Source organism: Quercus lobata, chromosome 7, assembly GCF_001633185.2.
Source record: "Quercus lobata isolate SW786 chromosome 7, ValleyOak3.0 Primary Assembly, whole genome shotgun sequence".
NCBI lineage: Eukaryota > Viridiplantae > Streptophyta > Magnoliopsida > Fagales > Fagaceae > Quercus > Quercus lobata.
This window is the reverse complement of record NC_044910.1, coordinates 18,516,996-18,532,923: the sequence shown is the minus strand read 5'-3', so window position 1 is coordinate 18,532,923 and position 15,928 is coordinate 18,516,996. Positions and strand designations below refer to the sequence as shown.

The window sequence follows — 15,928 nt, the reverse complement described above, 5'->3', positions numbered from 1 at the left end:
TATTTTTCTAAATGCTCATTAACGATGAAGAGAAAATATTTATAATTCGTCTTGGTTGCCTACACTTATTAGTAATAGGAAGAGAAAGGCCCATCATCCCGGAAACTCCAAAGCCCAAAAAAACAAATGGAAGCAGAGCAGACGGACTACAACTATAACGGTTTAAACAAACACAAACACAAACACATGACATAAGCAAATGAAATGAGTCTCAAAGCGGTGGCTCTCATCTCATCCTTCTCCGGGGATAACAACGTTCGAGGCTCTATCCATTTTGTCCAGGAAACCAACGGTCTCACACTCTCTCTGCTTTTTTTTTGTTGTGATATTCGATTTTACATAAATTATATTTATACTTATATATATATATATATATATATATATAGGGTCAACAACAACAACCCATGTGAAAGGGAGGATAACAGGGCTTTCACCAGGCCTCCATGGCTTCCATATTCACGCCCTTGGTGATACCACTAATGGCTGCAACTCCACTGGTACTAATTCTATGCTATGTTATATTGCTATTTGGCTATTGTTAATACTAATAATAATGGGTTTTGTTTTGTTTTGTTAGGCCCTCATTTCAATCCATTAAAGAAGGATCATGGATCTCCTATGGATAAAGTGCGTCACGCTGGTGATTTGGGTAACGTTGTTGCAGGCCCAGATGGTAATACTATATGTATATATATGTGTGTGTGTTTCATTTCATGCACTTACACTACAGGAAATGAATCAATTGCCTTGTCATTAATTTTAAATCCCCTTCAGGTGTAGCTGAGGTTTCCATTAAAGACAACCAGGTAATCGATTTATATTTTATTTATGGCATCAAAACTTTTCTGCTTCTTTTCATTGGATTGTTCAAGTTGACAGTAGGTTAATAATAAGAAGGGAATGTGATGGTGATGTCCTAAAAATAATTCTGTATGATTTAACTATTATCCATAATGCTGTGTTACTACTCACAATGGGAATGGGAATGGGATGAATTTTATTCCTTTTGCTGTCATTATTATGGGTCTTAGTTTTACTTAAACTGTAGTGTTCTCTGAATATATAAAATTGTCCTCTCTCACTGACACTGTTACGTCCTGTAGATTCCGCTTGTTGGTCCTCATTCCATACTTGGGAGGGCAATTGTTGTGCATGCTGATCCTGATGATCTTGGTAGAGGTGAGAGTATATTTAATTTGCTTACATAGTGTTTGTTAATACGTGGGATCTACACGATTTTGGTAGAGTTATGTGTTAGACACCACTGTCCCCAAAACTTAAGCCAGTTGGATGTGAAAAAAACTGAATATGAAAATTTGTGAAAATCTTTGCCAACATGGGTATGCTTCTTTTGCTGTAATTTTGTTGGGTGAAGTGAAGTATTCATTATTATTGAAGAATGAATACATTTATATTTGAAGGATTTTGAGTTTGTGATGGATAAAGATAATAACAAGCTCTAATTGCGGAAATTTTGGAAATGATCCAAAAGTTTTGCTAAAATTAGAAACATGCTTCTTTTTCTCTTTCCAACTCGCCAATCTTGCCATTGTATTTTAAATTTTCCCTTCATGGTTCTGATGTATCTATTTTGAGGTATATCAACAGTGTTCTTACTTCTTAGTCTCTCCAACTTTGTGAAACTTGCTCTTTCATATCCCATGGTTATTAAGTATAATGGCTTCCTCAGTAATATTCCTAGTTTTTCAAAAAAAATGTAATGTTTTAAAGTGAAGGCTAATTTTTGGTTGTAAGTCTCATTGTGAATAGAGTTTCTTCTTGTCATTCTCTTTGTGCTTAGAGTTGCTTGTCATGTGACCTAATTTTCATTAAGCATTACCATCATATTATAACTAGCTAATTTATAATGTTTTTTTTATACCTTGTTTGGAGATATTTTCTATGTTAGGTGGCACACCTGCTACATATTTTTCTGTATTCACCTGAACACATTATTACATTTGGGACTGTGCGTGTGAACCAATTAGCTATCAGGTTTGGAATAAAATTTTATCCACAGGTTTAAGCATACACTGTTTGCACATTATATACGAGTCCAAGAAGAATACTCCTCAAGTTGAGCCAGTGAAAACTCTTCCCCAGGATTGGTGTATTGGAATGTGAAAATCTTCCATTCTTGATTTTTATTACTCCTTATATTTTCTCTCTCTCTCTCTCTGTGGCCGATTTATCATATGTTTCTCAGATTGTGGCTAGATATCCCTTCTTTTTCTAATAATTGGTAACATATTTTACAGTTAATGGTTAAGGTTGTGCCTGATCCAGATCGTAAGTTTCAGCCTATTGTAGGAATCCATTAGCTCTAGGTGTAACCTTCCTAGGATAGTTACTGATGCAGGAGCATAACCATAAACTATTTCAATATTTTATTTTGGATTTTCATTAGATAATTTTAGATTTTAATGTTTTTATTTGTTTAGTTTGAGTTGTGATAGGGAGTAAATTTCATGCTCTTAGATAAGGATTAGTTTAGTATTTGAGTTAGATTAGGATTCGTTTTAAGGTTATTTATCTTTATCTTGTATTTTCCTGGAAGCTCTATATATCCAGATGGTTATTTATCTATATATCCAGATGGTTTATTTTGTATTATAATCAGAGGTTATTCGTGTAAAATTGTATTGTGTTTGGTGGTGATTCCAATCAACTCTTAGGTGGTGAAGCCTAACGTTTACCGTGGGACAAATCTAGGTGGGAAGCCTAGGTTACATGCATGTATCTAGATAGATTTTCATCTTGAGAGTTTATGAAAGGTCATATTTGGAATTTTTTTGAGGAAAATATGAGAAAAGAAATTTTAGATGTTTATTATAGTCTAGATAGATAGATGCCTCCAGCCGGAGTGCCTCAATGGTAAGGAAGTGTTTGGGCTAACTGTAAACCCAAAAGTCTCTGGTTCGACTCTTAACTGAGGCATTTCACAATTTACCCAATGCCTACTTAGTTGAGGTGTGTAGGCATCTATGGTTTTACCCCTCAGGGGTGGTCCCACTGTCTCATACCTTGAGAGGGCTCCTCGTCATCAAATTCTTTTTTTTTTGATACATAATCAAAGATTTATTGCATAAAAAGGACACCGTGTTCATGATGGTGAACACTCTATACTTAAAACGAATACAAATAACTCAAAAAGAGATCTAAACAGAAAGGAGAAAATCAAAAATGGAAGAACATTGTGTAAAACCCCAAATTCTAACCCACTAAAACAAAGTTCCAACTAGTATAGGCTTCAAAAGATCTATAGATCTCACAATATCTTCAAAAGTATGATTATTACATTCCTGCCAAATTAACCAAATAAGACAAGCAAGAACCATATTCCAAATATTTGAAGAATGTTTCCCTAGCCAATTCCTCCATCCAAAAATAAGGGACGTTACTATCTTTGGCATCACCCACTGGATCCCAAACATCAAAAAAAAATTCACTCCACAAAACATAAGCATACTTACAGTGGAGTAGAAGATGATCCATAGTTTTCTCATTACAACGGTATCCTCGTCATCAAAAAATAAAAAAAGTCTAGACAGATGTTGGTAGCTCATATGAGCTGTATACCAATGGTTTACATGGGCATGGAATTATTATGTAGCTCTAACAATTTTTTTATTGGTAATTACACAGGCGCCCAATTGGTGACACCCACAACCTTGCCGTCTCCACTTAATTTTATAAGGAAAGGAGGTGTCATTTGAGCTAGAGCTCATAGACGTATAAAGTTTTGACATTTATTATAAGCCAAATGGGTGAGGTTATAATCTGATTCCTTCATTGAGGTTTTATTCTTCGGAGTTCACTTTGAAGGGTGATGTATGAAATGGAGGTCTTTTGTTGTAGGAAACAAGCTTAGACTCTGATCTGAATGATATAGTATTAAACAAAAGTCAGGGAGATTCTATATGTTTCATGGAATCATAGTAGGAGAAGAGGAATGAACCCTATTTAGGACATAGCCCCTCCTTTTAAACAAAGGGTTTTTAGTTGTTCCAAATGACAATCTTTTTATCACCCAAGAGAATGGGCCAAAAGATTTGTACTGATTGAAACAATTATATCCTTAAACATTGCTTGCAAGTGTGGATTGTCCGGTACTTCTGTCTTGAAGAACCATGGTTCACTTGGTGGGATCAATAAAGTAAATATCAGTGAGAAATAGGTATAGAAATTTGATTGCATGAAACACTAATCACAAAAGTCTTCCTCTTCACCAAGGTTCACCAGGAATTAAGACAAAATTTAATGCAGGTGATAAAAAGACATGGGGGAAACTCGAGCAACTCATTCTGTGAGTCATAAAAGCTAAGAATTAAATAGAGGATTTGGGTCTTTAATATGTATTAGGAATTGGGACAGTTTCAAGCATCACCTGAAGAACCCCCATAAATCTTTCCTATAACAACTCAAATTAAAGGGATGACTTTATAGATGCTTAGACTTTTTGGTGGCCTGTATCTCTCTGCTTTGAATTTTTGTAGTAGGGAGACAGGTTTTTGGAAACATGCTCAAAGTGAAGAATTTTCATCCCGCCTTCATTATAACGCACAGAATGATGTGAGGTGGACACTAGGCTATTTAAAATTTCTAAAAAATTTCCAAAAACTATAATTTTAATCGCCTAATCAGCCAGCTTCACTTTTTCTTACAGTTTGTTACGTCCCACAATGGTCAGTAATTTGGTTACCTATTTCTGTCTGAAAGTTCTTGTTCTCAAATAGCTGCCACTTTTTTTTATGTAAACATATATCTCATCACATTCTTTGAATCTCACTAATTAAACTGACTAATGCAACAGGTGGACATGAACTCAGCAAGAGTACTGGGAATGCCGGTGCAAGAGTTGGATGTGGTAAATATTTTTTTCCCTTAGCTTTATGTTTTTGGAGAGAATTTTGAAATGCAGTCAGCAAAGGGAATGCAATAGTGTAACCCAGCAGTTCCCATTGCACCTTTGTTTCATTTGAACTCTATTCATTATTCATACGTAAAGAAGCCTAACGTTTATACACCAATTTTGGTCAGGTATCATTGGGCTTCAATCATCAGTTTAGGTTGGATTGCTTGCAAAAAATCAATAGGTTCATGAAACATACATGGATGCAATATGCAATTCTCCCGCAGAAGGACCTTGGAAAGCATTTGGAATGTACATGGTTATGAATGAAACTGAAATTACATTTTAAAGTCCTTTTTTCTTATCTGTGAACTTTTCGGATTTGTGGGCATGATCATCTAAATTTATAGTTTGGTGTCTCTGGTAAACTTCCAAGTTCTTGTCTTTGCAACAACTTTATATGCTTCCAACGCCTTGATCTATTACTTGTATGGCCACCAAGGCCGGATCTTGAGTCTCAACTCTCAATTAGCCTGACCCCATTGCAATTTTAGAGGAAGCTGGCGTCAGTTTTGCCGGACCTTTCTTTTTTCTTTCCTTCAAGTTGGAGGATTATTAATTTTGGACTTGGCTAAGTTCCTTATATGAACCTGTAATCATCTAATTCACTCTGTAGAGAGTGAGAGCATTTGGGTTCTTTCATTATCAGATATTCCAGTTGTTGTATAGTGATTGTATTTTATAGGGAGCTTGACCAAAGCTATTCCTTTTGACATCATAGTAGTTGAAAAGAGAATTAGAATATTTATCTTCTTCTTTTTTTGTCCACTACCTTAGTATTCCAACATTTATCTATTTTCATTCTTATGTAAAATCATTTTCAACTAAGATAAACTAGTAAGTTACCATAAATAATGTTGTAATGTTTCAAGTAAAATGGTTTTAGAGGATGTTGTACATGTATTATAGCATAATTGTTATGGAACTTTATTAGTAATCGTTTCACCATAAAAGGTAAAAAATTATAAATTGCACATGTATATCCATTATAATTATTCAATTGAAATAATAAGAAGAAAAAAAACAACTTTGGAGAAATAATTGTTATGATATTTCCTTAAAAATGATATTATTTAAATTTGAGAAAAAGATGAGTTATTTTTTTATAATTTTTTATTTTTATAATTGTTATGTGTATATAAAAAGTTTTTTTTAATTGAAAATATATTAATTTTAAAAATTATTACACCTATTAAAAAATAGCTATTATAATCATTTTAGAAATAATTTCTTTATTTTAGAGAAGAACTATTCATAAAAAATGACTATTACTTGTAATAAAAATATGACTCAACTACAAAATAACTAAATCGTAAAAATAACTATTACATTACAGTGTCTATTATAGTCTATCAAATATGCTTTAAATATCAAAAGACCCTCATTAATAATAATCAGTCGAGTGGCATATGCCCAACCTACTCAAATAGTCCAAGATCCATTTCCCTTTGTGGTGCTCTATCAAATCACCGGATTTATCCTCGATCTACCATCCAAAAAGAGGGCATCTCATGATGAGATGAGCCATCAACAGTAACCATTCAAGAAGTTGTTTTGCGACTCACAGTAAACTTTTGTTTTCTTTCAAGTATTAAGAAATGGGTGAGACCCATCGAGATTGATTGACGGGATGTTGTCAGTTGTTACCCCCATAATCATAGTTTATCCCTCAGTCTATTACTATAAAGGCAGAGGGTACTTTAGGGGTTGAGAGCAATAGGATTTGAACCCTTGAACAATTAACTAGAATGGTGGGGAAAAGAATTTCAACAAAAACAAAATCATTCTAACAATAACATTTCTGATGGCAATCTTAAATTTGAATACGACCTGATGCTGTTAAAGAACGGAATTAGTGCTTATGCAGGTCTCCACTATCCCTTTTCACCACCAGAGTGAAACAAGCCTAGAGTGAGCCATTGCACATTTATTCACAACACTGGCATCCACGTATTAGCAAAAGCATTAGGTATGCAACGTACCATAAAATTTCATTATAAAACCAGATATTCGTAAATGCAACTAACAGTAAATTCAGTTCAACCTAAAGGATTGTCACCAATCACAACACACTCCCACATAGTAGTTAGATTGCAGAACAGGATTAATTGACTGCTATCAGTAGATAAATTTCCTATATAGCAGTCACCTTGACAGGAAGACTTCGATTACACATATGGTTGCAAAATGAGAGAATCGAGCATAGAGCCCTACCCTCTCAACCATGTGTTTCTGTATGATGAGTTGTCACGCAGAGAGGCATCGTGGGGCTTGTACTCCATAACATAGCCATGGGGAAGCTTTAAGTGCCGTTTAATAGCGTCTCTGAGAGCCATTACAGCCTGGTACAAGCAAACCAAGGTCAAGGTATTACATAAGTATTTTGTGCATGTAAAGTGCATGTCTGTGTTGAGAGAGATTATAAAATCACCAACCTGGTGATCAGATGCATTGCGGTTCCACACACTCAATATATCCTCATTGAAACGAATGCTTAGTACTGCACCACATATGTTATCTCCATAATCAAGTTGGTCACCCACTAATGCAAGAACCTGCACAGGTAGGCAGGACTAACTTACAAAACAAAGGACAGGTCAATTTAAACCAAGGGTCCTAAAATCCCTAAAAGGGGTGGCATGTAGTGGAAATTAGGCTTAGATCTCTCAAGGAGGATACTGTTTTTTAATAAGTAATGTATTTTATAGCATTATGAGCTACCTCATGTGTGGAAAAACACAAGGTAGCCTAAAAACATAGGTCAACAATTACAAGCAAACGAAAGTGAATAAATTCTGTGACAGTATTACTATCACTCAACCCCAAGACATCTGACCACTCTCTTGGCTGTCTAAGAAAGAATCTCTTTATCTGGGATTCTGAAACCACCACATTCTCAAAGGTATCATTGTTGTGTTCCCCCCACAATAACCAAATCAAACACAAGGGGCTAAATTCCATACCATAGGTGTGTGTTTACCAAACTAGTTTCGCTAGCCAACTAGGAGATCCCCACAGTTTTTGGCATGACCCATTGAACCCAATTAGCCCAAGGACTTAATATATATATATATATTACTGAACCTTCTCAGATTGCTAATTTGAGAGCGATACTTGCTAGATTTGAGGAGGTCTCAGAGCTTCATATTAATTTGGGGAAGTCTGAGCTGGTTCCTGTTGGTGGAGTACACAATTTGGAGGATTTGGTGGGTTTGTTGGGGTGTGGGCAGTCTTCTTTGCCCTTGAAATATTTGGGTCTTCCTTTAGGTGCCAAATTTAAGGATTTATCTGTTTGGAATCCTATCCTAGAGAGAATGGAGAGGAGATTAGCAGGTTGGAAGAGAATGTATTTATCTAAAGGGGGTAAGGTGACTCTCTTTAAAAGCTCACTCTCGTCTTTACCTACATACTTTCTTTCCCTTTTTCCTTTACCAGGGAAGGTGGCAAAGCGTATGGAGAAATTACAGAGAGACTTTCTGTGGAATGGGATTGGTGGTGAACCTAAAATACATTTAGTTAATTGGGCCAAGGTTTGTAGGCCTTTGCAGGTGGGGGGGTTGGGTATACGACGGTTGGGGAACTTTAATTCTGCATTGCTAGGTAAATGGTTGTGGAGGTATGGTATGGAGACTGATGCTTCATGGAGGAGGGTTGTAGAGGCAAAATATGGGAATATTTGGGGTGGTTGGTGTACGAAAAAGGTGACAAGTCCTTATGGAGTCAGCCTGTGGAGATACATTAGAAGTGGCTGGTTGAACTTCTCTAAATTCCTTGTTTATGATGTGGGGGATGGTACTAGAGTGAAATTTTGGAAGCATTGTAGTGTGGGGATGGTCTCTCCAAGAGGCATTTCCAGAGCTTTATTGTCTTAGTAGGTCAAAGGATTCCTCGGTGGCTGAAGTTATGGGTTGGTCTGCTGGGAGGTTTCACTGGAATGTGCAATTTCGTCGTCCACCACAAGATTGGGAAGAAGAAGCCTTTGACCGGTTTATGGAATTGGTCTATTCTTCGACGGTGCAGGGGTTTGGTCCTGATAAGGTTTGTTGGAAACCTGCAAGGAATAGAGGTTTTGAGGTTAGAGGTTATTATAACTCATTCTACCCTCCTACTTTTGTTTCTTTTCCATGGAGAATGATATGGCAATCAAAGGTTCCCCCAAGGGTGGCATTCTTTTCTTGGTCTGCTTCCTTGGGTAAGATCTTAACAACAGATAACCTTCGTAAAAGACGAGTGATGGTGCTTGACTGGTGCTATATGTGTAAGAGGAGTGGGGAGTCGGTGGATCATCTTCTACTTCATTGCTCCATAGCTTGGGAGTTGTGGTCCATGGTTTTCTGCTTGTTTGGTATTCAATGGGTTATGCCTCATACTGTTCTTGAGTTGTTTGAGGCTTGGCAAGGAAAGTTTGTGCGACATCGCCACATTGATGTTTGGAGAATGGTGCCTCATTGCTTGATTTGGTGCATTTGGCGTGAAAGGAATGATAGAAGTTTTGAGGGTTGTGAACACTCTTTACTGTAGCTTAAGTCTTTTTTCCTACACACTCTCTTTGAATGGAGTGTGATTTTTTCTCATTTTTCTTGTTCTTCCTTTTCTTTGTTTCTTGACCATTGTTCTTTTGTTTCTTGACTTGTGCCCCCATAGTACATCCCCAATGTACTCGGTTTGGCAATCTTTTTATTATTAATAATATTCTTACGTTATTTATCAAAAAAAAAAAGTACACAGCAAGTGTACTTTAATTGCTACAATACATCATCTAAAGGCACATAAATCCAAAAAATACACCTAATCAGAAAAGGAATGACCACTTAAGGCAGTCATCCACTAATACATAGGTGTGTGTGTGTGTAATAAATATTCCAAAGGTGATCATTCTACCCCTTCAAAAGTATTCTTCCATTCTCTCCAAATAGTCCATATGATGCATAAAAGAATCACATTATAAATATCTACACTTCGATGTCCGTGAAAAGCCCCTTTCCACCAAGCTAACAAATCCACAACTCTCTTATGGCATAACCCATTGAATCCCAAACAAACAAAACACCAATGATGATAGATTATACAGAAAATCACAAAGAATGAGCATGTGGTCTATGAACTCCCCATTCTTGCCCATGAAACACCACACGGAAAATCACAAAGAATGAGCAAGTGGTCTATGAACTCCCCATTCTTGCCCATGAAACACCACTCTTCCAAACAAAAAATCTTCTTTGGAAGATTACCCATGGTAAGGAATTTCACTCAAGCATTTGTCTAAGTAAAATATAGAAAAAAAATTATGGCAACCTTAATGCCCCGAATACTTCTCCATGGAAATTATTGAGGATTCCCATTAGAGAGAACCCTGCAAAAAGATTTTAACTCAAACGTACCGGTCCTTGTTGGTATCGAGCAAATCCTATCTTCGCCATCCCTTTCAATCTTAATAGAACAGTTAAGATCAATAACATCCGAATAGTAAATAATATCCAATTTGAACGAAATTTGACATGCAGGTTAAGAACATAAGGAACATGCATCTAAAAGTTAGATTTTCAAAATTCACACCCAATAAAAGATATATGAGCAATTTGAAGGGTTTCTCTTCAAACTAGTTTGCAGAGAAACCTTTTTCTAAAAGTAATATCCCAATGAATAACATCAATATTCCAAGGCAAATCCTCCACTACATAGGCTTCTTTAGACTGGGCTATGCAAAAAAGTTTTTAAATACCTCCCTAGGTATAACATCCCCACACCATACATTATGCCAAAATTGAATACAATGGCCATTCCAAACTTCAAATCTTATGAACCTCAAGAAATTTGGCCAACCATTTCTAAGATGCTTCCAAAGACTACACCATGTGGTTCATGAAGCACACCTAAAACCCGTCCGCTGCAACCACTCTCACATTTTCTATCAACTACTACTCTCCATAATGCCTCTTTCTCTTGGCCATAACCATTTCCCCAATAAAGCATGGTTAAAACATAAAAAACATTTAATACCCAAGTCTCCATATAGCATTTGCTGACAAATTGTCATCCAATTAACCAAATGGAATTTAAAATCATATGCATACTTTTAGGAGAAGAAATGAACCATAAGACTTATCAATTTATACTGGCTAGGATTCACAGAACTTAGTGTACAATATAAGGCAGGTGATTGAGTTCAAAAGCCAAGTCAAATTTTGAAGACATGAGACCAAGCTCAAAGTGACTAAATTATGTTTACAAGGCTTTATGCCCTTGGGAAGCACTGCAAAAAGAGCACTCACATACTTTTCAGTGCAGAAAGGGGCTTACAGGTTTTACTGAGATCAATTGTGGCTTGGCTCTACGGACCAGCATGTAGAATATTAGGTAGGGACTGGGTTCAGAATGCCAAATCAGAATTTGAAGCCATGAGACACAAACTCAAAATTACTAGATTGTCTCTATTCTAACCAGAATTTTACTCATCGTTTTTATATCATATCAGGCAGGGCTAACCTATAGCAGACCAACAATTCCACATACCCAACAATAATTACAACCTTTAAGGGGTTTTCTCAGAACTGTAAAATGACTTGATAAATTCAGTTTAATTTTGTGCAACCATATTAAAAATAACATTAAAATTCTAGTTTCGTGATTGACGAAATTTTAATTTATGTCAGGAATATATGTAGTCTACATTGGGGCAATGGTTTTCTTAGCCATACATGTATTGTATGAAAATACAAGATAGGATTCAAAACGAAAGAAATTTGCTCAAAGATAGTGTGACCCCTATTGATGAAAAGACAAGGGAAAATCATTTGAGATGGCTTGGTTTGATCATGTGCAGAGGTGAACGAGTAAGAGACAAGTAAGAAGGAGTGAGTTGATTCACATAGAGAGAACAAAAAAAAGGTAACCAAAGATCTAAAACAACATTAGAACTAAGGGGTTTATGGTTAACTGCACGTGTGCAAACAGGCTTCTCAAACCAATGCCCTCTTTTTAAATTTCATGATAATTTCAGTTAGCTGAAACCACTGCTGCTTATATGCAAAAAAAGTTTCATCATCACCATTCTATATGCACTATGTAAAATGACACACAGCCAAGAATTTCCTAAGTAATGAAACTTTCCTTAAAAAACTGGAACGAAGGTCCAAAGATCAATTTCAGTAATTGGCAAAATCAACAATTTTCATTTGATAAATAGCAATTGCCAAGATAAAAAATTGAAGCCACTTAATTCTAAGTACATCATATTTTCAATAAAACAACCTAAATGCGTGAAAGTGACACATCAAATTTATGAAATAGCTCAAATGAAATCAAATGTTGAAAACACCCAATATGAACTTATGATAGGACTTGTGGCAACAAGTCAGAAACTATCAAATCAAAGAGAAAGAAATTAACTACGAATATGAATCATCGCAAACTTGAAACTACACATTTATGGAGATTAAAAAAAAAAATGTAATTTAAGCCTTTCCCCTTACCAGATCTTCCCAAAAGCGACCTGAGACAACCTTTTTGAATCGTATTATCCACTTACCGCCATTACAATTAGCAGAGTCCTGAGAAACAACAAAGTTTATTTAACTAGTGAGTACTGTTGATAAATTTACCTTTGTAAGTCCTAACTAATCACATATAAAAAGGAGGCAAGTGTGACTCAGGCTGAGCCTATGAAGTTTACAAATGGAGTTCTTCATTGGAATGTAAGTTTCTTTAGGGCTGTACATAATAGGGAATTGGAGGCTATGTTGAGCTTCATGGATACCATTTATGGAACTTCTGTAAAGGGAATTGGGGAGGATAAATGAGCTGGAAACTAGATAGAACTAAGGGGTTTATGGTTAATGCTTATTATTGTCTGCTAGTGGTCTCTCATGATTTATGCTTTCCTTGGAAAAGCATATGGAAGCAAAAGATCCCCTCTCAAGTGGCTTTATTTGTTTGGACTACAGCTTGGGGGAAATGTTTGATGATTAATAATTTAAGAAAAAGGAAGGTTTGGATATTGGATTGGTGTTATATGTGCAAGTGTAATGGTGAATCAGTTGACTATCTTTTCCTTCATTGTCCAATTGCCATGGACTTGTGGTCTATGGTTTTGGGCTTATTTGGAGTAAGTTGGGTATATGCCAAAGTTGTGGGGCCCCTAGATTGTTGGCAAGGGTGGTTTTGGTCGTCATCGGAACAATCATGTATGGATAATCATTCCCCATTGTCTCATGTGGTCTCTTTGGAGGGAAAGAAATAGTAGGTGCTTTGAAGATAATGACAGATCCATTTCAGACCTCAAGTTATTTTTCTTTAGAACCTTAGTAGATTGGTTGTCTACTTTGCAAAACCAATCTTACTCTGCCTTTCTTGATTTCTAGATTTTTGTAATTTTTATACTTGATTTCTTTGACCCCTATACACTTCCTGTGTACTAGAGCGTCCCTTTTTTTATATCAATAAATCTTATTACTTAAAAAAAAAATCATATAAAAAGAGAAAAAAGAAGGAACATCTTAATTCAGGCTTAGTCCTTAGAAATTTACCTCCCATAGAGGGCGGATTCCATCCTTGAAAAGATGCAAGTCTGTTGGGCTTGGCAAAGAAGAGGGGCGGGCCAAGTGGCAATAGCAGACCCAAAAACCTTCAACCTAGGCACACATAATGTTCAGAGTGCTAATGAAGACAATGATCAAAGAAAGTGAACTTCAAAATGAGGTAACAATTCAAACTAATCTGGTATTTGCCAAGAATTTACCGTACTAAATTCCACAATTTTCTTTATATTGTCCTCATATGATGTTTGCGTTCGAACTCCAGGGGTTCGACGAGTGTACCAAAAAACAAACTTGTACTGGTCACAAAGACATAAAAAAATAAGTGTTAATAAACCATTGTGATTATAAATTTTCTAAAACAGCTTTAAATTTTAGACAATAAAAGAATAACAAAACCACATATAGCATTTCATGCTAAAATTTAAATTCAGTCAAACCTTATAGAATAAATTTAACCCCTCCAATAATTTGAAAAGTTCATGAAACTGTTGTCAATCTAGGTCTCTAAGTTAACCAGAATTTAATATGCCTACAGGAAAAAGCAATGAGAGGCCACCTCAGTTGCCTCACACAATTAAGGGATAGGAGACCCTTCAAAACCTGATCTAGATAAAGCTCCCATCAGGGATAGAAGCAAAAACTTTTCTCCCCACCCAAGGCCACATGCAAGCCTCTATGAGGGTAAAAATGTTTCTTTTCAGTATTCAAATTCACATAATTGAGGAAGGTAGAAAAGAATATTTAAGTTCCTGATGAAAATGAGATGGAAGCAACCACTCCTTGACCCTATGGTGTTACATATAATATATATTTTTTTTAAAAAAATTGTAGAATGGAATTCATTGCACTGTACTGAGATTCATAAAGTTAATGGACAAGTATTATTTTGATAAAAAATCAATGCCAGGTTAATTATCAAGAAATGTCAATTTTACTCCTCGTTCTTATATCATATCAGGCAGGGCTAACCTATAGCAGACCACCAAATCCACATACCCATACAATAATTACAACCTTTAAGGGTGTTCTCAGAACTGTAAAACGATTTGATAAATTCAATTTAATTTTGTAGAACCATATTAAAAATGACATTAAAATTCTAGTTCCATGATTGAGGAAATTTTAATTTATGTATGGAATACATGTAGCCTACATTGGGGCAATGGTTTTTTTAGCCATACATATTGTATAAAAATACAAGATAGGATTTGAAGCGAAAGAAATTCGCTTAAAGACAAGGGAAAATCATTTGAGATGGCTTGGTTTGATCATGTGCAGAGGTGAACGAGTAATGGACAAGTAAGAAAGAGTGAGTTGATTCACATAGAGAGAACAAAAAAAAGGTAACCAAAGATCTAAAACAACATTAGTAGAAGTAGTAAAACAGGAAAAATAAATAAATATAAATATATATATACACACACTGACTAAGGAATCGATAGAGAGTATGATTTTTGGATATGATAGAATGATGGAAAAGAATACATAAGACTAATCCTAATTAGTGAGTGGATGATTCATAGTTGATAGCTAGATGTAGCAAAACTCATGTCATCGTCTGTCACCATTTCAACTCACAAAGATAGTAAGTTTCAATTCAAAGCTTCCAATCCAATTTCAACTTCAAGTTTAAGCTTTATTTTCCTAATTGTTCAAATAAGCAGCATTCACGTAACCTAACTCACATTCTTTCAAAACCAAGTAACCAACAATTCAATTCAGTCCTATTTCTCTATCTATCTCTCACTTAAATCACAGATACTACAAACTATATTTGATCCATCAGATTTTGATTAGTTGAAATTTGTTTAAATAGATTCTTAAATTTCTAAAATCAAATTATTCTTAGAGCCTCGCAGTTCTAGTATTAATAAATTAAGAATCAAACAGAGTTTACAATGAATTTAGAGAGAGAGAGAGACCTTGAGGGGATGAAGACCAGCTCTGAGGTCGCGAGCTTGGCGTTCACGGACATCTTCGCCTTCTTTGTTGTTATTGTTGCTATCAACAGTGGCTGACCATGAAGAAGAAGAAGATTCCAGAATTGGCTGGGAGTTATCACCGTTGTTACCATTGTTGTTATTATTGTTGCTATCTGATTCTTTCTTCTCTACTACCAACTCCATTTTCAACTTCTTTTCAAAAGCCCTAGTTTTCTCTCTCTCTCTCTCTCCACCCAGACTGAACCCAAGAAAGAAAGAAAGTGAAAACAAAAAAAAAAACAAAAAAAACGTTGTACACTGCAGCCTTTCGTTTCCGACCCGACCCGGTCCCTGTTATTGAATGAGCAAAAGTTTCACTCCAAATAAAATATGTTTAGGCAGGGCAGTGATTTGTGTCGTGTATTCAATAATTAGACATTGTCAACTTTTTTTAAGACTTTTTCTTTTTCTTTTTTTTTTGTGTGTCAAGAATACTTAATATTCTTAAAAGAAAAAATAATGGGTTAATCCTACATTAAAAAATGAGTGTGAGTTAA

The 15,928-nt window shown here is 35.5% G+C and overlaps 2 protein-coding genes across 2 annotated transcripts; one reads left to right on the top strand and one right to left on the bottom strand.

The window, feature by feature from the left end:
• Positions 1–97: 97 nt before the first annotated feature.
• On the top strand, positions 98–5,366 carry LOC115953700 (superoxide dismutase [Cu-Zn] 2). Its single transcript, XM_031071462.1, has 7 exons — positions 98–292; positions 387–497; positions 578–673; positions 775–806; positions 1,104–1,179; positions 4,814–4,867; positions 5,041–5,366. Exons 1-7 carry the CDS (start codon positions 205–207, stop codon positions 5,067–5,069), a joined length of 486 nt encoding a protein of 161 aa, XP_030927322.1. The 5' UTR covers positions 98–204; the 3' UTR covers positions 5,070–5,366.
• Positions 5,367–6,863: 1,497 nt separating this feature from the next.
• Positions 6,864–15,661, bottom strand: LOC115953130 (eukaryotic translation initiation factor NCBP). Its single transcript, XM_031070644.1, has 6 exons — positions 15,372–15,661; positions 13,650–13,745; positions 13,438–13,542; positions 12,385–12,462; positions 7,348–7,467; positions 6,864–7,254 (listed from the first exon to the last, which is right to left on the bottom strand). The coding sequence occupies exons 1-6, from the start codon at positions 15,573–15,575 to the stop codon at positions 7,123–7,125; spliced, it is 735 nt and encodes a 244-aa protein (XP_030926504.1). The 5' UTR covers positions 15,576–15,661; the 3' UTR covers positions 6,864–7,122.
• Between the last annotated feature and the right edge of the window lie 267 nt (positions 15,662–15,928).

Bases quoted from the DNA above. Each gene is read 5' to 3' on its own strand.
- LOC115953700 (XM_031071462.1), top strand. From the start codon at position 205: ATGAGTCTCAAAGCGGTGGCTCTCATCTCATCCTTCTCCGGGGATAAC. The intron at 1,180-4,813 runs GTGAGAGTATAT...CTAATGCAACAG, and splicing joins TCCTGATGATCTTGGTAGAG to GTGGACATGAACTCAGCAAG. The intron at 4,868-5,040 runs GTAAATATTTTT...AATTTTGGTCAG, and splicing joins CGGTGCAAGAGTTGGATGTG to GTATCATTGGGCTTCAATCA.
- LOC115953130 (XM_031070644.1), bottom strand. From the start codon at position 15,575: ATGGAGTTGGTAGTAGAGAAGAAAGAATCAGATAGCAACAATAATAAC. The intron at 13,746-15,371 runs GTCTCTCTCTCT...CTTTGTGACCAG, and splicing joins CTGGTCTTCATCCCCTCAAG to TACAAGTTTGTTTTTTGGTA. The intron at 7,468-12,384 runs GTAAGGGGAAAG...CTACCTGTGCAG, and splicing joins GTCGCTTTTGGGAAGATCTG to GTTCTTGCATTAGTGGGTGA.